Source organism: Plodia interpunctella, chromosome 6 (assembly GCF_027563975.2).
Source record: "Plodia interpunctella isolate USDA-ARS_2022_Savannah chromosome 6, ilPloInte3.2, whole genome shotgun sequence".
Lineage (NCBI taxonomy): Eukaryota > Metazoa > Arthropoda > Insecta > Lepidoptera > Pyralidae > Plodia > Plodia interpunctella.
Genome location: NC_071299.1, coordinates 1,999,086 through 2,022,038, shown reverse-complemented (window position 1 = coordinate 2,022,038; position 22,953 = coordinate 1,999,086). Strand labels below are relative to the sequence as shown.

Sequence of the window (22,953 nt, the reverse complement as noted above, 5' to 3'; positions counted from 1 at the left end):
TTATGTTTGTTTTATATTTCATATATGTATACACTTCTTATCGATAATATTATTACTAACACTTGTATCTGGCTTGACTTGTACGACTACCTAACGCCATCTAGTGACAAGTAGTCGCACCCACTCAATGTCAATCTGTGTGCAAGTTTTCTGACGTTTTTCTTTTTCGGGAATCAAGTGGTGGTCCAAGAAAACAGTTTGATTGGGAAAAAATTTAACTCCAGTTCCTATAGTCTCTAGTTGAACATACATTATGTTTGAGAGTTTATATATCTTTATAAATATCTTGGATGTTTATCTATATATGTATTTGTTATAAAATATAGTATCTTTGAGTTAGTACCCCATAACACAAGTCTCGAACTTACTTTGGGGTCTAGCTCAAAGTGTGTGATTTGTCCTTATATATTTATTTATATATGTACCATAAATGTGACAGTGGGTTTTTTTTCCTTCACGTGAAAATGGAGCAATGAAATAGGTACATAATGTAATTTTTGTGTGTAGATAGTTTTAAGGCGGGTGGTGCCGCGGGCTATATCTAGTAATGAAATAAATTTACAAAAAAATATATTTATGTATTTACTAGCGCCCCGTCCCCGACTTCGATCGGGTAAAAATATAGTACCTAAATTATATAAACTCCCGCAGGAATCATCTACTGGTGAAAATCGCACGAAAATTCGTGCAGTACTTTTTGAGTTTATCGCGACACGACAAAGGATTTTGTTTTCAAAGACAAAGACAAAGATTATTTATTTGCAAAAACATGAGTTCACATTTTTTTACAATGTGGTGTTAAAAGAAAAACTGAATCCTACATGTTTCACCGTCCACGGGTATGCAAATTTAAATGGAGAGCATGCTATCATCCCACAAAACATAATCGAATAAATAAAAGCAACCAAATTAACTAAATTTTTATCTAAATCTGTCATTTAAAAAATCGTTCAAATTATAATAACACTTATTATTAATCAGCATTATTTTTAAATAAATTATAATATGTCAAGAAAAGGATTCACATATTTTTACATCTACCATTACTTACATGTTATGAACCTGATGTTCCGAGTAAAAACATACTTATGAACAAATGGCTAAAAAATAATAAACAATTAAGCTAAAATAAACTACAAAAATATGGATAACTATATAACAACAAAGATAGGTGATAATATGCATAGCATACAACAAATTGATGATGAAATTGTAAGAAATAATAAATAAACTAGTAATTGAAATAATCAGAACGCTCCAATTTCTGTAACAAATTACAAATAGTCCAATCCTTTTACGTCGATACTAGATGTTGCACAGAGCTTCGCTCCCATGGGAATTTGGAGATAAAATATAGCCTTTAGCAATCTTGGATAATGTAGCTTTTTAATGGTGAAAGAATTTTTGAAATCGGTTCAGTAGTTTCGGAGATTACCCGCCTCAAACATACAAACTCACAATCGTTTACCTCTTTATAACAATAGTATAGATTAACACAATGTAATGAAAAGCAACGCGTGCCTCTTTTATCAATAATATACTTTATTTTATTCAATTGCTGTATTTGCTACGTCATAAATATACATGTCTGATACGATTTAATTATTTTGAACAAGTACCTAATTAATTTTTCACATGGAGCGAAAAAATATACGTAATTATCCAATCGCTTGACGCTCTTTTTTATATGTTTCTGCTATTATTTTAACCGGTTTCACGAATTTGAAGAATTAGTACTATGGCAATAGACAAACGCACACCGTCTAATATAACTTTTTAAATTTGATAACCATTATACTTTTTTTTTCTAAATGTCAAATACATTATTTTTGTTGACCTCTGTAGCCTGCTGCCGGTCCCGGGTTCGATCCCCGGTCAGGTTAAGATGGAAAGTAAAATCTTTTTCAGATTGGCTCTCTGAGAGCCAGGGTTTATATAATTTATCTGTGGGACATATAGTCTTTAAATTTATTTAAACAATTAGTATTTATGAGTTTTGTTTAGTTCCATCCTTTTTCGCGGGTTAGTTCAGTATTTTTTTGTTTAAAGTAAACAGACTAAACGCGACTATTATAAATAAAAATATGATCCAAAGTAATCGTTTAGTTCGTAACTCTTTGTCAAATAAAATTATCGTAAACCCTTATCGCGAAATAAAAAGCGAAATACATTCATTATGTGAACACAATTTAGATGAGCCAGTCTTTATTGACTAATGTTTGTAGAATTTATTTCACAAATTGTCTGAAATCAGTTGAATTCACAGTGAAACATGAATACCAATCTTCAAATTAACATGTTTCAGAGCCTAATAGTAAGTATTTATATTGAGACTGGAACGATTCTCCGACAATTGCTTCGTCTACGAACGATTCGCAGACAGACGATGAGACGTGTCAACGAAACGTTCGTAGACGAAGCAATTGTCGGAGAACCGTTTCAGACTAATTTATTTTATTTTATTCGTAAACTAGCTGAGTCCCGCGACTTCTTTCGCGTGGCCAAATCATTTTTTGGTAAGGAGTCAAAATCATAATTACGAGTATATTAATTATGAAACTCTGAGCATAATTAGTTTAAAACGTAAGTTCCTTGGCGATTGCGAGAGAAAAAAATTTAAGTTTGTAGGAACTAATCAAAGAAAAGCAAAAGCTAGTTTTTTTTTTGTGGACTGTCTCCATATATTTAGTGGACTAAATGTCGTACTTAGTTGCTATGGATGCTATCAACAAGCCAGGGTTTGGCTCTAGACTGGACATCGTTCGTGCCCCACGTGTCGCCAGAGTCGGGAGAGCCACCTTGCGCTCACGGTCACAACTATTGCCTCAAAGTTAAGGATTATCCTACGTAAGAGTATTTTTTATTTTATTTTTCTATTATTACTTTTTGCCCGCGTAAATTTCCCACGGGAAAAGATATTTTTCCAGGACGAAACGTATCCTATGTCCTTCTCCATAGGCCAAATTATATATATGCAAAATTTCAAGAAGATTGGTTGAGTAGATAGAGCGTGAAGAGGTAACAAACTTACTTTCGTATTTATAATATTAGTTAGGTCTGAGCAAGCAAACAGGCATCTCATCTCGTCTGATGGAAAGTGGTCACCGCAGCTGCATCCATGCTGGTCTTTTTGCGTTGTTCTATATTCATTATTTGCCTTACCGTCACTAACACAACCCATATATCCCTTTTTAGGTTATATATTATGCAACTGTAATATTGTATGTATGTAACTAATATTGTAGTGCATTTAACTCCTTCTAATGATACTACATTTCAGTGACACCATCGTAAAGCTCTTGAAATCAGCGCCCCGGGAAATTACTAGTTATCTCCACAACAGTTTGGATGCCAAGACTCATAGCCCAAACATGGAATTTCAAGTTAATCTTCAGTAAGTATTCTTATTGTCTTACGACATAAATCTGTTTGTTTGAAAAAAAAATATTGCATAAGAAAATACAGATACATAAGAAATAGAAAAAATACTAGCAACGGACTATCCGTTGTTAGTATTTTTTCTTGTTTGTTGAACTTGTTATTTTGAACAAATACACATAATTCAAGTATATAGATATTAGTTAATGTTAAATAGCCCTTTTCTTTAAATATATTTCCTAATGTGTCATCTGCATACAAGTTATGTATTATGCATATACATCTTTTATGAAGCAGGAAAGTGGAATTTACATTAACAGAATTCCCCCAATAGATAATTCCATATGTGAGGTAAGGAAAAACATTTCCAAAGTATGCAGTTCGGCTAACTTCAGCTGAAGAGCGTTCAGCAAGTATCGAAAGAGCGTAACTAAGTAAGTGTTGTCTTGACGACCTCGGTGGCGCAGTGGTAAAGTTCTTGCCACTGAACCGAGAGGTCCCGGGTTTGATCTTTCGATCCACAGGCGGGCGTCTGAACCATTACCCACCGCTTCTCAGACAATGTTGCCTACTGAGAAGCGGTGAATAGAAGATTCGAGCCGAATCTTATCTTATTGTCTACCTAACGAAATTCCCAGCACAAACACATCGTCAATGAAGAAGAAAGACGAGCAGCTTTGCAGGTCCTACATCAGGATCATCAGGCCGCTGGTGGCCCGCGACGACGGGAACCAGTGGCGGTACATCGTCAACGTGGGGGAACACGAGCAACTCTTGGAGATCGAGACGTGTGCGTAAGTGAAGAATAGGATTTTAAAATGGCGTTCTTCAGAAAGGGCATGAAAAGATTTTTGACGACCTGTGTGGACTAATAGTCATCATGCCGGACTGCTACACTGGAGATCCCGGGTTCGAACCCCGGTCAGGTCAACATGGAAAATTATTGACTTGGATGTTTATCTATATATGTATATTATAAAATATAATATCATTAAGTTAGTGTTCCATAACACAAGTCTCGAACTTACTTTGGGGCCAACTCAATCAGTGTTATTTGTGATTTGTCTATATATTCACGACATATTTATTCGCGGCTGGAAGAGCGTATGCGATATCTCTGGTGTTGCGAGCGTGCACAGGCTGCGGTGACCAGTTCCCATGCCTGTTTGCTTGAGCATTAGTATAATAAAATGGTTGTATAACATTTTGTTGACTATAATATACTTAGGTCGAGGTCAAATAGTAACTCGGTAATATTAGCTTTTGCCTTTTACCTGCTGCTTTGTCCGTATCAATTTACCGTCTGCCTTATATACTTCTCGGTACTCCTAATTTAAATGTTATTGTATACGTAATTATTTTGGATGTATAGATATGTATGAAGATGAAACAAATAGACGCATTCATAAATAGTAGTTTGAATGGGCTCCAACGCTCAACGACTGAGGAAGGAACCAGAGAATAAAATACGCTCAGATGAGAGTTAGAATAATACTGACTTACTCGATCGGCTCGACGTCTGGCGAATTCGAAAATGTGTTTGGTCCCTTTTTGATATTTGAAAAAAATTTTTTTAGCAACGAAGCAAGAAAATGCAGCGAGGAATACACAAAACAAACTCAGGCTGTATGCGAGCAGAAGATGGTGGCGAGGCGGCTGCTCGCTCTTGACCCTTCTGGCAGCAGGCTGACCTGGCACAACGGGATGATGCCGTCGTGCTGCCAGTGTACTTTGTACGATGGACCACGACGATTGGTGTAAAGAAAATAAAGACAACTTTACTGTATTTATAATTTTTGTTCTAAAATTATTAATTGTGAATGTTAAAAACTTATTTATGTTATTATACCTAGACATAATATTCGTTTCCCATCAGACTAAATTGAGGCCAAAAGCTATATGGCCCAAACCTTTATTATTAGGAATAAGCAAGATCGTTAGGAATAAGCAAGATTTTCGTTTGACTATCGAAATAGAGAAAATTGAAATTTTAGTTGACCTAGTATAATTTAGTGAATTACGTAATTGCGGATTATAAATTTTCCATGTGGGTCTCGTGGGCTTTGAAATGTCAAATACATTGAACAATGCAACAAGTCAATAGCAAAAAGTCACTCAAAAAGTGCATTAAATATTAAATAAAATAATTTCTCATACAAAAGCCAATAAATCGTGATGAATTTAGCGATTTGTCCGCGTTGCGCCCCCAAGACAACATATTTTCCTCTTATTGAGTTAACGAGAGAGTGAGAGGGTGAAAATCGCCACATCTGTGAGGGATGGAGAGCTCAACCCTTGGGTCGCACCCTTGGGGTTACCGGGACTACCTTAACAAATTTTCCCTTACGCTACAAACTTTGTTTTTTAAACGCTTATATACCTTTATAGATATTAAACAAATTACTAAAAAAAAAGATTTTGTTTTATACCTATTTTCTTATTCTATAAATAGAGTTTTTAAACAAATCTCCAGATACAAATTGGTAGCAGAAATGCATTTTCATAATTTTAATAAAAAAATACAAGATGTTTCTCAATCAGCCATTGAATGAGGTCTCAAGTTTAAAAATTGTTTTATTAATACAAAATACATTGAGTCATAATTTAAATAACATATAGTGAATATTATTGTCTTTTTCACTACAAATCATTTTATATAGATACTTTTTTCTTAATGTCGGAGTGAGGATTTAGGAATTAATAGCATTCCTATAATTAATATTTTAATGAAATCTGCAAATTAGTAATTAATATAATAATATGATCAATAAATGTGACGTCAAAAATTGTTTCTTATACATTTTATTCGGTGTAAATACCCGTATTGGAATTTTTGTTAGATTGAGCCTTTTCTGTAAAAACGTAATACGTGAAGAAAGACAATTTGTATAGCAAACTACTACAAACAACCTGAAAGTAAAAGCAATCTAGTAAAGTTCCATATCACGCGATGTACAACACCACAATAAAACAGAGCACTTACGACGAGCGCCAAAACTCGCGCTTTTAAAAATAAAAATTGAAGCAAAAAGTCGCGCAACACGCGTAAAGTAAAAGAGGAAGCAGGGAAAAAATCAATGCTTGCGTTTATACTCTGTGCGTGTGACAGATCGGTCGCCATGGCAACCATAGCGGGGGATTATTCCCGCAAAGAAAAACGCCATAAGTCCGTCAAGGAAATGACAAAAATGGCGCCTGTGCATTCAGAATAAGAACGCGCTGTGTGTGTTGCGTTCGCGGTTATGCTTTTCTCGCTCCGACATTTAACGCGATGCGTCGTATGAAAGAGACGGGAGATAGGGTAAGGGAGCCAGTAATCGATATTACGCACTTTTGTAGCAATGAAATTGGTGGCCCGATGCAAGATCGCGGTTTGCACGCGTTGCAATCTTTTTAATTTTTGATACATACCGCCGCGACTTGGGAATTGATGACTTTGATGTATTATCATGATTTTTCTTGTTTTATTGTTCTTATAGAAATCTCGTAAAAAGTTTATTAGGTTTAGACCTTCTCTCTAATAAAATAATATTGCCATACAAGGCTTTAAGAAAAATACTACACCATATTATATATTGCTAATTTATCTAATAGTGTGCTTCTAGTTAAACCATTTTTTAACATAGAAACAATTAAAATGAAATTGTAAATAATTTATATTTGCATTTTTATATGTGCATGTAAGATATTTTTAAATACCTACCTAGTCGTCAAATTTACGAAAATTCTACAATTTTTGAAATATGTAATATTTTGCAAGCACACAGTATAATTGTTCTGAAAATTTTTTCGCTTGGTTTCACATATCCAATAATATTTTTTGCAGTTTCATAACCAATAATATTTTTTGCAGTTTCATAACCAATAATATTTTTTGCAGTTTCATAACCTGATGGTCTAAATTAATAATTTTGATAAATAATGATGACTTCGGAATCGAAATGAGTAATATCTATGGGTGGTGGAAATCTGATGAGTCATCGCGGGGGTGGGGGGTGCGGCGCAGTGGTGGCTTTTCTTGGAACTCGTGAGTTTTCGATTCCGCTGAATTTTGTGTGCGACAAAACAATAAAGTTTATTATTTTGTCTCCTTTGTGGTGTTAGTTATTGATTTCAGTTTACATATTGTCTGTGTTCAACATTCACAGCTAGACCGCTGGACCGAATTGTATGAAATTTGGTATGGTTAAATTTCTGGCTTCAGAATTCCTTATGAATGTTTTTTTTTAATCTGACCTGTAGTTGTAGAGGTTCGTCATTTCAAACAACCACACATAAAACAAAATCTTCATCTTTATTTAACACACTCAGAAAGTAACAGGGACATTGCGAGTTGAGACAGACAATTCTAATCGAAATTTTCAGTAAATTTAAAGACAGTTGGCAAAATTATTCTTACTATTATTTCCAGATAGTCAATGCTTGTGTTGTGCCTTTACCTGGGTATAATAATAATAAATAAATAATTTTTATCTATTTAAAAAACCTACAAAATAAAAATCCGTTACAGCATACAATTCAATACATCTGTGTAATTTGTTCTAATATATTTATTTCTTTATTTATTTATACATAGCGACAGATAGACAAGTAGTCACATGATCAAACACTGGCAACTATGAAAATTAAGTCGGAAAATTTAACGCACCTACTTATGGGTAAGTTGGTGTACTTACTTCTCTAACCACGTCGTACTTCTATACTTAACCCCTTTTCCTGTACGTCATGACGAAATCTTCAGACATCATGTTCCACCACACACTTAATCAAATTGTCACCACATTATATTATGCCACGCGTTACACAAATACAGAAACAAAACATTAAACATCTAATCAGCAGGTACTTAGTTCCCTATGACATATCTCATGACCGGAACAGCTAAGGTGTTCAACAGGCAAGGGGATCAATTAAAATGGCTCTGTCAAGTGCTATGGGGCTCCAGATTTAGGTTGTGGGGTTGTACTAGACTGGGGTTGAAACCCTCATTGCACCTTACAGCCTGCAAAACAATCGGAAACACCAACCTGTCGCAGTATGGGGACGTATGTTTGCACCCTCATGCAAAAATTGCAGAATAATGGAATTATTAGGTGATAGACAACCCCTTTGGCAGTCTACCTACTGACCCTTATTGGTTAGTTATCGTAAGTATTGTCGGTACTGGAATCTTAATTCAATTAGAATTTTAAGCTTTTTTTCGTTTTCGGTTTCGGTTACCCTACCCTTAGTTTTGTTTTATAAACTGGAAGATTTGTTCTCTTCTTTATGACTATAAATATTTAGTTGTTACTTAACTAACTTTTATATAATTAAGTAGCTCCTTCTAGGTGACTATCGTAAGTATGTTAAATAATACATACCAACTTACATAGAAAAAGGATTTTTCAAGATTATAAAAATGGAATGAGAAATTCGAGCGAAACGATTGCAAGGTTGCGTGTGCCGATCGATAGAACGCCGACGCGAAAGCTCCAAAAACAGATCGAAGCTCTAGCGAATGCTCAATCGAATCCCGCCAAATGCAACGACAGCTGTGCGTAGCTCGTAGCCGCTACGGTGTAGAGGCGGCGCCACCGGTAGTATTATTATTATTTGTAAACAAGCGGGCGCGGGGTGTCACGTGACCGGCCGCCATTGGCAGCCGCCGGCAGCTGCGTCGCCGACGCGCGCGCCAGTCCGCCGCCAACCGCCGTCGCGTCAACACGCGCGCGCTCATAAAACCGCGCGACGCGACACGCGCACAACTGACGCGATCGCGAACTCCGATTCCCTTTTTGTTTATTTTTCGCTTGCGTCCTTCGGACCGTTTTGTGTTTTCGAGGCACCGAGACGAAGAAAAAAAAAACAGGCGCGGATGGATCAAGCGACCAGAGAAGGTACTAGTTCGCGTCAAAAGTTTGTGCGAGCTTTCAATTTGTGCAAGTGTAAGAGTTTAGTGGAAGCTTCTGGTTTTGTGGATTTTTAAGTAGAGGCATATTTATGGGCAGTAGAGCGTGAAGCGAGGTCCGGTGCGCGTTCGCGTGCTTCCGCCAGAGCTTTCGTTGTTATATACAGCTTTCGCGAATCGATCCCTGTTTTCCTGCTACTCATTTGACAATCACTTATTGATAGATGTGTCCATATCGTAACATCTAATGAACATACAGAAGCGTAAATTTCAAACAATAATATGTTGTGATGTAAAGTGTCACCAATGACAAAATAGTCAGGAATTAACGCGGGAAATGGGGATAGCGTCAAAGAAATGGCACGTATGACGCACCAGATCGACATTGATGCATGATGTCACGTCATTTAACCCTTAATTGTACACAACGAATTGAAAAGATACTTTATGGGCAGTACAGACTGCAATTTGTAATATAGTCAGACATCTAACACAGTTCCTGTTACACCTTGAGTTATTTTTATTCACACTTTCCCTTTATTCATAAAGGAAAAAAATGATCTGCCGATGGTAGTATTAGTATATAGTAGTACTGGTCGATGGAACGTACAATTTTGTATCATTTTCAGCCTTTATAACATATTTCTATATTATTTTATGAATTATTGTATAAACCAGTATGGAATTGAATTAAAGACAGTAGACGATACATAATACATATAACTGCTAAACTTGTTATAATACAACTACCTACTTTTGAAATATAGTAAATGGAATGCAACTTACTGAAGTATCATCAACAATTTGTATGTGTCCGCTGTACATATACATGTATATGTACAGCGGACACATACAAAGAATTATACTTCCAATATTTTTATCACAAATGAAGGCAAATTATTATACTCATGCCAAAAAAGAATGTACATTAGTAATTGGCCAATTTCTTACATTTAAGAACCTTAAAAAAAATGTATGATTTTCTTAAAATCATATCGATCTATTTTTGTAAAACTACCTATCTGGTATCTAGTTTGTAATGCTATCTGAACCTTTATTTAAAATGAAATGAAACATTAGAACTGTATAAAAATGTAATAAACTAAAATCAAACTAGAATGCACCCAAGATTTACTTTAAAACAAAAAGATACAACGAAAAGAATCCTTTGAGATTGGTTTTACGATGCATATGGAAGATGTCAACCAACATTGCCTCGGAAGATGATTCACAAAATAAATGCCTTGGTTTATGTCCGATCAACATTTTCATATTTAACGCTGTCAAGACTTCACATTTTAATTATGGGAGCTCTTTATTCGGAAATAATGACGGTTTTATTTATGAAATGTTGATTAAGCTGACATTGTTTATTTTTAACTTTCTATTGAAGAAGTTTTTAGTAAATAATGATAGTTATATACATAGATAACACTGAGGCTGGAATATACAATATTAGGACCAAAAATGTACATACCAAATAACAGTATAATAAAGAGTTTGCTTATGAAAACAAAGACTGTGTAAAATTAATTATAGAAACAAATATATTCCAAACTAAAAGATATAATAAGAATGTTTCAAATGAAAACCAGTAGCTGCCAGCCAGCTAGCCAGTAGCATAACACTGGCTCGAAAACGACTTGATCACAATAAAAACTTCATCATTTCACTTGACAACTCTGTAGAAGATGATCCAGGACGGTCCCACGGAATAATCGAATAAATAATACGCCTTCCTCCCGTGAATGCGATAATGGGGAGTCAAGTTCAGTGAGGCCAATGAAAACAAATAAACAAATTGGCCAATTTCGCCTCACAGCTAACTGTTGAACGAGAGCAGCGCTGTGGATTGTGCAATGCTACATGCTTCCTTTTTAGTTGGACCGACGAGTTATGTTTCCTCTTTCATTCTAGTTTCGGAAGTTTTAGGTCCATCATTGCTTCATTGTAAGGGTTTATAATTTCTGCATGAGTTGTTGAAGGAACTTAAAAAAATATATTAAAATCGCGGCGAATGTACTTTGGTTTTAATTTATAGAGCTGTGGTTGTTAATGATCCTCAAATAGAAGTAATAACTAGCGAAGCTCTGTCTCAAAAAATCTGCATACTTAAGCCTGAAATTTACTGAATTCAATTTATTACAGTACAAGAATCACACATTTGGTTGAGAAAAAAGTTGAAGTTGGCAATTTACATTTTAATATTAGTTCTTCTCAAAAGATACACTGAACCGTCGGATCAAATGTTTCATCCTTTTCAATATCTTCTTTATTTCCACAAGTATCTTAGTCGATTCTTACTTTCGTAGGGATAATCCTGTTCTTATTGCTTTCAAGCAAACTTAAAGGACGCGCTCAGTTTTCATAACGTTCATACATAGCTTACTATGGGTAAATTCACGACTAAAATTTGTCTGTATAGTACTAATATTTGACTCTTATTCATATTATACAGAAGGGTTTGTTTATTTTTACACGTTTTCCTTCATCTAGTTAGGTAAAAGTTTAAAACTTGGTATACTAGTTATAAAGTTTTTGAGTTGTAATTGTGGAGAATATTTTATTTGGTTTGGGAAAGTCTCGCCGGTGAACGCTCGCTATTCAATGTCTACAATTCAGTTTACTAAATCTTCTGCACTGCAATTCGTGATTAGTTTTCTATTGATCGATTCGTTTGTTTTTTTTTTTCGTATGTCTCTTTGAATTGTAACTCTTTATTGTTGTAACTCTTAAACCACGTGAATCAATTTGATTATTTTGTCCTTTACCTGTCTAGGACCTTACAATGTAGAAAAATAGCGATGACAATCATTATTTGAAGCTGATATTAAAGGACAGCGACAATATTCAAAAAGGAAACAATAGTATATCATACAATCATCATCATACACATGTGACTTCCTTCAAACAATATCTCATAGGTGTAAGTACAAAAAATGTTCAATTTCCGATGTCGCATCCGATAGCATAGACAGACGTGTGCACAAAAAATCTTTACAAAACTGTATCGCCCAACTTAATTTTCCTTTTTGATCATCAAAATTTTATAGAAGCGCATCATTAACGTCCACAGAATAGGGGATAAAATAGCTTGAAGCTTGTTGTGTGAAAGTGCACGATTGTGTTTGTAAAGGTATTAAGGCATCAGAAAAAGTGGTAGTGTGGGAAAGATGGATGTAAAAAACGCCACATCTGCGTTGCTATTCAACTCAGTTCGAGTGTCTGAATGGGATGGGACGTAACTCTATATCGGCTTCTTGCGAGGCCTTATCATTCTAATGTGGCTTAACATTAGTTTCATCGGGGCTTTTACGAATATCATTATTTCATGCTAAGATTTTTATTTCGTTTGCAAGTATTACAGGTTTTCTTGTTATATGTTTCGTTTTGTCTCAAAATTGATTTAATAAATTATTATATTGAATAGATTATAATAATTATTAGATAATAAGTAAATATTTACATTAGAAGAGCATTCTTTGTTGATCAAACTTGCTTGTATAATTTTCAAACACATAAAATTGTATTATTATACTTTCCACGGCACTAGCCTTAGATTTTTGCGATTGTATTGTAACAAAATTGTTATTCTACATTACCAAAGGCTCCATAACTACAGTATGTTATAAAATAATAGCTTCGGATCCTGCGCATGCGTCGCTACCGGCAATCACGCTGATGCACGTATCCTGTGCACGTTGTCATTACACTGCATTATAGTATGCAGCCTGAGCTGTGATATTGCTTTTATACTCTGAATCTATAATAAAATTGTATTCTTCGTAATAATACCCATCATAGACGATCAACCGCTTTTCTAGTTACATTGGATGTATATTTATGCAATCTTAATTCTTATCAAATACTAGCGGCCCGTCCCGGCTTCGCTCGGGTAATAACATAATATATCATACACCTAAACCCTCCTCAGGAATTATACTATACCAAACTAATATTATAAATGCGAAAGTAAGTTTGTTTGTTACCTCTTCACATATTTATCTACTTGACCGATTGTTATGAAATTTGGTACACGGGTATAATGTAACCTGGAATAACAATCGTGTACTATTTGTCCCGAAATTCTCACGGGAGCGAAGCCCAGGGGCGCAGCTAGTCTAATATAAAATGGAATCAAAATCAGTTGCATAGTTTTATAGATCTAATCATACATACGGACAGACAGCGGAAATCGACTTTGTTTTATAATATGTGATGATGATGTTATTCTTCAAATTATACAAGTCGGCTAAAGTCATCAGACATAATATACCATTTTACATTATATAATTTATATAATTTCTAGTAGTTATGTATAGTACAGTCTTATGCCGCGATATGAAATGATTCAAACGTGTGCACGAGGTACACTTGGATTGGTCATGACAAAAGCTATGTTACCATTACGTGAAATTCTATAAGCCCAGTTTTTGAATAGCTGAAAAATCTACCATTGGTTTTTGTTTACATTCATAAGACAAAGATACTTATAGTTTAACTTGAAGAGTACAAGCACAACACAATACACAACATAACTATTCCACGTCGAGATATAATATTACAAATAGATGAAAATAAATATCCTTGTCTATTTTTATGTTCATTTCAATGTAATTATAGTAAATTGATGTGGCTAATTAAACGAGAAAGCAATGGAAAGGGACAAAAACAATTAGGTCTAATTATTACAACTGATGCAGATCACCGAATGCCAAAACATTCTTGATCTACATTAATACGAACTGTCGGATAAATCAAAGCTAAAATATATAGTATACCCAGCAACATTATCAGTTTGCTATCAAAGTTATCAGCAGTCATCGCAAGGATTGAGATATCATTTCCGGCAGGTATTGCGCAGGCGCCGGATGTCACAGGAACAGCTGTTGAGAAAAAAATAAAAGCGACATTTCCATATAGCAGATTGTGCTGAAATCCTAGATTATATATGAGCCATTGTGTACAACCTTATCCTTAAACGTGAAATAAAAACTTGAAATTAGAATTTCAAAATTATCTCTTAATCGTCTTGAAAAAAAAATTATTAATTATTTAAAATTTATTGTACAACATTAATATGAGTACAAATGTACAAAAGGTGGACTTGATGCTAAAACCATTAGGAGTCAAACATTTTATGGAAGCTTTAAAATTTTTCTATTTTAAAAACTAAACTAAAACTACAACTAAAAACAAATCTTGGAGGCGATATTTCTTAGAAACCGAAGACCCAGATAACGCACACACATGTCAAGATGAAGTTAAGAGTTAAAGACATTTGATAAATTAAATAACTTAATTTAATATATCAAATAAGTTTGAAAAAAGAAGAAATTACTAAGTAAAAATATATACTGAGAATTGAAACAAAGCTGGTAAAAATCTATGTTTACTGCACGTAAAATGTAATTCAGAAAATGTAGACTTTACTGAAAATTTAATTCGGAATTGTATACTGAATCTCAAATTTACTTTATGATGTAAAGTGAAATTCAGGCAATTGTTATTATTTACTGATCGTACTACGGGTAAACAAGCTACATCAAAACGAAGTCCCAAGAACTCCGTTTGCTCATATTGAACTGATTTACAGTAAAATCGCGTTCACAAAACTCGATTCCCGAACATCTAAACAGCGCACAAAAAAGCGACAACATCCGACTCTAAAAATAAGCTGTGTAATTGCAGCCGAAGCTCAAAGCGCAGTGCTTTCGCTGCAGCGGTTGAACGGTTGCCCTTGACAACGCAAACCCAGATTCTATCGCGTTGACTCACACATCCTCACCCCACACACACTAGTGCAAGCCAGACGAATCCTCGCTATAGTCCTGTCGCACACCAGCGTAAATACTAAGTAAGAACAGTACACAAGCAAAGCTCGCGTTCCGTTTGGAAGCTTTTGATTTTTTTTGCCAGTCTTTGTGCCTTACAAAGAGTTTGCGTCGTGATTGCTAGTCGGGAATGTTGAGATTATGACGTAATTCTAGGTTTTTAATTGTCGGAGTCTGTAGAAGCATAGATTTACTATGGCTGAAGCCAAATATTGGATCATTGAACTTTTGCTGCGTTAAGATAATTCAAATATAGCCCGATATATCCGAATAGAGATACCAGAGATATATATCGGTTACATTCAAAGTAATTACCTGAAATAATGAACGTAACTGGTGGAATTTTTAGACTTTTACTACCAAAATATTACATACCTCACCGATACTATTGAAAACATTAGAACTTTATTTTCCCTGAGGAAAATCTGGGCGGTACTCGAGGGGAAAAGTCGAAACAAGCGTGTTGCAATTTAGGCCCTCTTTGTAGACCAAACAAAAAGTCTTCTTTGATGTTGTGCCGTCTGAAGTAACGAGAATGTCTATCAACTGTATTTTGAACATTACTTCAAATGAAATAACATATTAACAAAAGAATAATTTACTACTACGTGACTTTTGTTTTAAATCAATCTTAGCAAAACTCCGCACTGGTTTCTCTAAGGCAAACAAGACTCTTGTATTAAATTCGCTGGTTATGACAGAAATGATATCTCAATTTTAAATTTAGAATTACACGTGACTTCAGTAGACGGATTCCAATAGGTACTATATAATTCGCATTTAAATATAGAACGATCCAATGAATGAAACATGTTTAAAATTAGAATAATTTTATTTTTAAAACGTTTTTGTGCTGACAGTTTAATTAAGCAGCGTTAAAAATAAATGTGTCTTATCGAATCTATTAGATAAAGAGACACAGTTATAAATGAAACATTTCCAAAATAGTTTCACTTAAAATAGTGTAACGGAAATAGAGCGTAGCTTTACTATTAGCGTACCTTTCTATTATTAGCTCGTTTACTCCCATACACGATGTATCGAGGTAGGAAGTCGTATAATTGTTAGGAGGTCAATTAAAACTGGCCTTCAATATTTATGAAATAAAAATAAAAACGATACAGTTTTGGATGGATTTCATTTCTTCCAAATTCAAAATAGAATAACTGGTTGGTAAATGACGCTTCAATGAAATTTTGTAAAGATTGTAACTATGATTGTAAAGATAAAAGCCAAAAATTTTAAGATTAAATTAGGTAGTTTTACATCGATGTTTTCAGGACCCTGATTCGGTATTAATATCATATTCTAAAAAATAATAATATATTTGCAAAACCAATGCATGTTACCACTTACATTGTATGTATGTAAGGTAATTACATTACAAGTGTTGTATTTTCAAAGAAAATCAAATGTTTTTCCAAGGAAATGGTAACTGGTGTTGAAGTTACAGTAACACTAACGGGGCCGGGTCACGAGGTGATGACGTCACCCCGCAGATAATCCTGGGTTTATCGAAGCTCTTTATGGTGCGAACGATTTGCGAATTGCCGGAGAATCACTTCGTAAACGTTATATGTCAGCACGCTTTTAAAAACCTAAAAAAAATAAATCCATTCTAAGTTTAGAGTTTAAATAAATGGGAAAATAAAACATGCACAAGTATCCTTACTATAATAATGATTACTAATATTATTTATAAATGCGAAATTATGTATGTTACGCATATTTTGACCAAATTTAACGGCACCGATTTTGACCAAATTTAGAATAGATATACTTACACAGATAATGACCTGAGGTCCGACATAGACTACCTGGTTATACCTAGGCGCAGTAAAACAAATTATGACTGTAGATTTAATAATAACATTGCATCAATTTAAATATAAAATGTCTACCCAAAAAATTATATCGTCCACATAGAAAACACAAACTAACAAACGTTTATCCTCACCTGTTATAATTGTAAGTGAACGGAAAACAAACTAATTTACTTGTAAATAACTGAATTCGCGGTGGTCTATTATTCGCGCCATCGATTCGCGCGATTCAAAACACATCGCGCGCATGCGCCAACGCCGCCTGTAAACATGTCCAAGGGAGCCCATAACTTTACAATTTCCACTTTCGCTTCCACCTTCTTATTCCGAATTTCTTGCGCAAAAAGACGTTCCATTTTCGAATGTCGTTAGAACTTTTTATGTTTTAGGAATCCTTTTTACTAGTTTACATCGATCTTTGACCAGTTACTAGTTTACATCGAATGTAGTTTTATTTTTTACAAATAAAGCCAGTTTTATTTTCTGACATGTCTGAAGAATACTTTTATTGTATAGTGTACTTTCTGACGACCTCAGCGGCGCAGTGGTTCTTGCCACTGAACCGAGAGGTCCCGGGTTCGATCCCCAGTCGGGTCATGATGGAAAATGATCTTTTTCTGATTGGCCCGGGTCTTGGATGTTTATCTATATATGTATTAGTTATAAAATATAGTATCGTTGAGATAGTATCCCATAACACAAGTCTCGAACTTACTTTGGGGCTAGCTCAATCTGTGTGATTTGTACTATTATATTTATTTATTTTATTTATTTATTGTCAAATCCACAATAAGTATTCTTCCTAAACTATTGCAGCAGTGCAGCTCTGTTAACTTTATTCTCTTTTGTTTCCAGATTTGATCAGGCCACACACGTAACGCCTGACCCCGCGCCTGCTGAAGAACGACAACCAAAAGCCACGAAATCCTCAAACCAAAGCCTCCAGTCATATCTTTCGTTTCAAAAATCTAAATATAAGCACTATTTTTTTAACCTTTTAACGATAAAGCTAAATCGTAAATAGTATACGCTACTCCCAAACAGTACAAATTAATTTAAGTCTGAGTGATCGGTATTTACAATAAAGAAGCCTTCGAACGAGCAAAAGATAATCTATCAACGACCAGTATTTAAACGTTCCAAAATAATAGAAATCGTTAAACGAGTGCACAAAATATTTTATCAATCGTTAAACGTAACGGAACAACTCCTCGAGCATTTTCTAAAGTCAGCCAAAGATTTTTATAACCCATAGCGTTAAGACTCGTGTAAGTTAAACTGCCTGTTAATAAGGATTTTCTACATTATTTATTTGATAGAGATCAAACGAAGATATTGTGATTAGTGTAGTGTAAACCAGTGTGCCGTATAATCGTAAATTAAGTGCTATAATCCAGACTATAATACTATATAACGTCAGAGAGTACAAATTGATAAGTTCCAGTGCAGTTCCGAGTGTTCAGTACAATAGTAGACTTAGTAAAGGTTATTTTTGTATAAAGTGATAGACGCGATGAGGCAGCGTCGAATGAAGAAGTCATGAGTGAGACGCTGCGGAGCGAAGGTGCGGACAGCGCGCACCTGCCGCCGTTCTCCACGTTCGGAGATATGGCGGACGACCAACGCATCCTGACCGCCGATACGCGGCTGCTGGACCCAGCCTGGGAGTACTACGAGCGTACCGGGGACACCGTCTCCGTCATCGCCAGCCAGGCGCAGTACCGCCCGTGGGAATCCATGCCGCTCACCGTCAACTCCAAAGACGCCATCCTTAGAGCTGGCTTTTCCACCGCTCTCGACTACCAACCCATAGCAACTCTCCAACCTATAGCGAACAAGCTGCCTTCCTTCCAAAGCCAGTTCCAAACGTTCCCCGAGACGACCGTGATCCCGGAGACGGGTCTGCCAAGCGTGACCCCGGTCCCCGTGACGGCCAGCCCGACGCCCAGCGCGAGTCCTAGTCAGTTAACACAACTCACGCAGCTTACGACGCCATCGTCTCCCGCGCATCTCACCACGCTGGCGCAAGTCACTCCTTTATCAACCACTCTTACTACCTTATCCCCTGTTAATGCCACTACATTCCACACGCTAACAGCTGTCAACGCTAGAAGCTACCCCATTGTTCCCGCGCCGCTACAAGCGAGGGAGCTCGCCCCCGCCGGCCAGACCTACATCGATGACAGGCATATTCAGCTATATCAGCCGATCAACACAATTAATACGTTCCCGGCACAAAACGGTATTTTGCACCAAAATGGAACAATACTTCATCAGAATGGGAGCTTAATACAAAACATACAAAGTCCGACCGTCGTGCACGTGTTGAAGAACGAGCCGTTTGATGTGAAGTCTCTACAAGACAAGTACACGCCAAATGGGCTGCACCATAGTAATTTCCAGAACCCAATGTTGATAGACAACGGTTATGAAAAGAAGTCGAACGGTTTTGGTAGTGGTTCTTCGCCGACGAGGTCTGATTTTCGAAAGAAGGAAAGGCGGAAAATGAGAGCGAATAGTTCAGAATCTGACGGGTCGAATATGGAAGTGGGTTCAGAGAGCAGTGGGCAGGTGGCCGCGGTATCTTCAACGGCTGGGTTCAAGTCCCCGATGCACGGGGCTCCGCCCATGACCACCGGGCCCATGGAGCTGGACGACATATCTAGCGAGAAACAGGTGAGATTCATATCATTGTTGAGGCATATTCATGTGACCAAACGTAATTCGTTTGATCATTATAGAAACAAGATTCTGCCGCTGGTGATGTTTTTGCTTATTCTTGATTACTTAAGTGTATAATCGACTTCTCATGAAAATATCGTTTCACAATTTTTTTGCGTTGTGTTTTAATTTTTGCTGTTAGACACATGGATCCTTGATTATATGCTATAACTGTCACAACACAATACAATAAAATCACACGGCAACTAATCTCCTTCAGCGAATCGGCGAATTGCGTAAACAAGACTCCGGGGAATCGCGAAAAGCCGACTGAATATTCGGCGAAAGATATGAGAATTCTCAGAATTTCATCCGACTACATACCGTAGAAAGTGGATATTTGAGAGATCTCGAAAAAGAGAAACTTTCGCCGTAATTCCACCTTTTATTATTCGGGGAGCAGTTTTTATTCCCGCTCCGGAGTTTCGGAATGGCCGAACTCTCTGTCTTCGCGGCTATAAATTTAATAGTTAGCCGATTCTCTGGCTCCACCAATAAATTAACTTGCTCTCTCGTTTAAAACACAAATTAAAGTCGGGCGATTTACGCTTGTCCTGCTTAGAAAATTTTATGACTTTCATTCAAATTTAACAGCGAATGCAATTAGGCGGCAGTTTTGAAGCGTTCGTCGATGGCCTTCTGGTGATTTAATTATACCTACGCTTTATAATTTAATTTTTTCATCTCGTTCTTAGGTACTCGTTTGTAATTAAAATTTAATCCATAGTTCGCTTTTTATATAACGTACATTTTTCATTAAACTCTTGTTAATTGTCGCTGCTAAATGATGTGTAAAAAGCTAAGTCCAGAAAGTTCCATACTGGGACCGCATTCTTGCGCAATAAATGTCAACGTTTCCTAGTCTAATAACAAAGTGAACACCTTTGCGTTAGCAGCTGCTTGTGTCTATGAGGCTCATAATTACCTCGATGTTTCTACTATTGTTTGGCATAAATGCTTCCCGGCATGTAATAAGTATTAATACAAATAATTACAATTAAAAATATAATTCAAATTTAAATTACTCATCATGTTCCATTTATAAATATTAAAATATCCTTTCACAAATCATCAAAAAAAAGACATGAGTTCTACTTTATAGCTTTTATGATTATGGCACTTGAATTACAAATAATAATGATTAAAAAAGAAATTGATTTATTTTATATTACCTATGTACCAAATAAAATGTGTACTTATTTTAAATTTATTGTCTTAACTCTTATCATTACAAATCCGGTACTATATTCAATAAGCGTGTGTACTTTAGCAAGAGTCATAATGGATGCTTTGCCAATCCATTTATTAGTCCGATCTTATCTTTTTAAAGCCCAGCTGTTGCGATCGTTATCTCCTGATTCATCATTTCACTTAAATTAATGATTAAATTTAAATAAGAAAATAATTGAGAATAAACCACTTTTTCTATTATTCACATGGATCTAGTAATAAAATATATGTAGAACAAGAAAACGAATCAGAACATTTTGGAAACGTAATAGTTCTATTTTCATGCGTGTTTTATTTGTGCACTTTTTTTACATTTATATTATTTCGGCTACTAAATAAAAAGCCGCACTTCGCTAGATGTCTTTGAAAAATAATAATATGCATTAAAAATAAATTGAAAGTTTTTGCAACCAGTACAATAATTAATTGTATCATCCATTCCAATTACAAAATACATGCCGGCAATGGAACAGCATGAGCTGTGGGACATTAGCCATAAGTGATACTTTCTCACGGTCAACGTGTATTTTTTTTTACCCCATTTGTCGAAACAATTAATGGTTGCACAAAACGAAAACTGTAAAACATTTCGTTTAAATAGTCTGTCGCTAAAATGGGCGAGTGGTCCCGCCCTAGAATAGGTACCACTCCGTATACTCCCGTCGTATATGTATATGGCGACTAAGGGACACAAAGCCTTAATAGCATATAGGCAACAATAGCATTCCCAAAGAGGGTTGACGTCAAGCAAGTGGCCTATTGTAAAATCATAGCTAAATCTTCAATATTTTATTTTTGTTGTTGTTTTTTTACGGGACCCCTGGGCTTTGAGGCGTCTGTCTTTGAGAGAGGTCTGTCGCAAAAATAAATTAATTAAAAAAAAACATTGTATAAGAAAATTTATTACAAGTCTTCGATTTTTTTGGAATTTTAATATATAAGAAACGTTACATATTGGCGTGTGTTACCGTCTTAGAATCCTAAAGTTAACATTACCTTTCCTTTATATTCTTATCCACATAAATACGTAAAATTGAGAGAGAGAAAGAAGCATATGTAAAATTACTCTAAACTGTCAAACATATCACGGTCGCTTAATAAATCGACTTCACTTGACGTAGTGAATTTCACCTGAAAACTATTTTAAATACGCATAAGTCTTTTCTTTCGTATGATATATATAATTTGATTTCTATTTCCTCGTCTGAGATCACATTTTTGTCTAGCAATTTATCAGCAGAATTTACATATTACTCATAGCATGAGTCAAGAATGGGGAAATCCACTAGACCACGTTTCGAATAGATTTTGATATATTGTTGCGTTACAAATAGACATTGTTTTTATCGTAATGTTTTAAAATTGCAATATAATTATTGTTTCAATGTGGATAGTTTATAATTATATAGTAATTAATATTGAAAATCATCGAAAAATACTTTTAAAATTCACGAACACATAGATACATATAGATGTAATTATAAAATCACGATTCCAAGAACGGCTGGCTTGATGTCGTCAAGAATGATATGCCTACCAATGATCTGACAACTAGGGATGCCGACGACCGTACGAAGTGGAGATGAAAAAGCCTAAATCGCTTGGGCTCCAACACTGAACGGTTGAGGATGAAATTAGGAAAACGCTCAGATGTGAGAAGGACAATTGATATATATACGATGATAAATAAGATTTGATATATGTAAAATCACATCAAAATTATTGTAAATTATGATATTTGTAACGTGATTTTTCTTTCGTATCCTAAGAAATGGATAAGGGACAAAAGCATTCGAATTGTGCAAAAAATTGATGCGGTACACATTTCTAATTGTCTATCACATAATCTGACCAATAATCATATGGGGGGGTGGTAAAATCAGATGTTGACCGTATTTAATAATCCATTAAATATATTTATTCATGTAAAACATTAATGTGAATACGTGTAATACTTTTTGTATTTAGTTTTATAATTCCAAACAAATAGTGTCTGGAATTATAAAACTATAATATTAAGTACAACGAACTGTAAGTTTGGCATTTCTTATACATGCAACATCCGTATTATTACATG

General features: G+C 35.3%; 2 protein-coding genes across 9 annotated transcripts in view; both read left to right on the top strand.

Moving 5' to 3' along the window:
* The first annotated feature begins 2,161 nt into the window (after window positions 1–2,161).
* LOC128670999 (neurotrophin 1-like) lies at window positions 2,162–5,171 on the top strand. Of its 2 annotated transcripts, none has more exons than XM_053747062.1 (5): window positions 2,162–2,314; window positions 2,711–2,847; window positions 3,281–3,394; window positions 4,017–4,168; window positions 4,956–5,171. In XM_053747062.1, exons 1-5 carry the CDS (start codon window positions 2,273–2,275, stop codon window positions 5,066–5,068), a joined length of 558 nt encoding a protein of 185 aa, XP_053603037.1. In that variant the 5' UTR covers window positions 2,162–2,272; the 3' UTR covers window positions 5,069–5,171. The 2 variants fall into 2 exon arrangements, with proteins under 2 accessions (XP_053603037.1, XP_053603036.1); XM_053747061.1 differs by having other exon boundaries at window positions 4,017–4,172.
* Window positions 5,172–9,043: 3,872 nt separating this feature from the next.
* Tet (Ten-Eleven Translocation (TET) family protein) overlaps window positions 9,044–22,953 on the top strand; it is a 114,793-nt gene continuing 100,883 nt past the window's right edge. For all 7 annotated transcript variants that reach the window (XM_053746127.2, XM_053746125.2, XM_053746129.2 and 4 more), the window contains exons 1-2: window positions 9,044–9,257; window positions 17,781–19,601. In XM_053746127.2, the coding sequence (XP_053602102.1) occupies window positions 18,465–19,601 (1,137 nt within the window). In that variant the 5' untranslated portion in view covers window positions 9,044–9,257; window positions 17,781–18,464. The remainder of the gene's footprint in view (window positions 9,258–17,780; window positions 19,602–22,953) is intronic.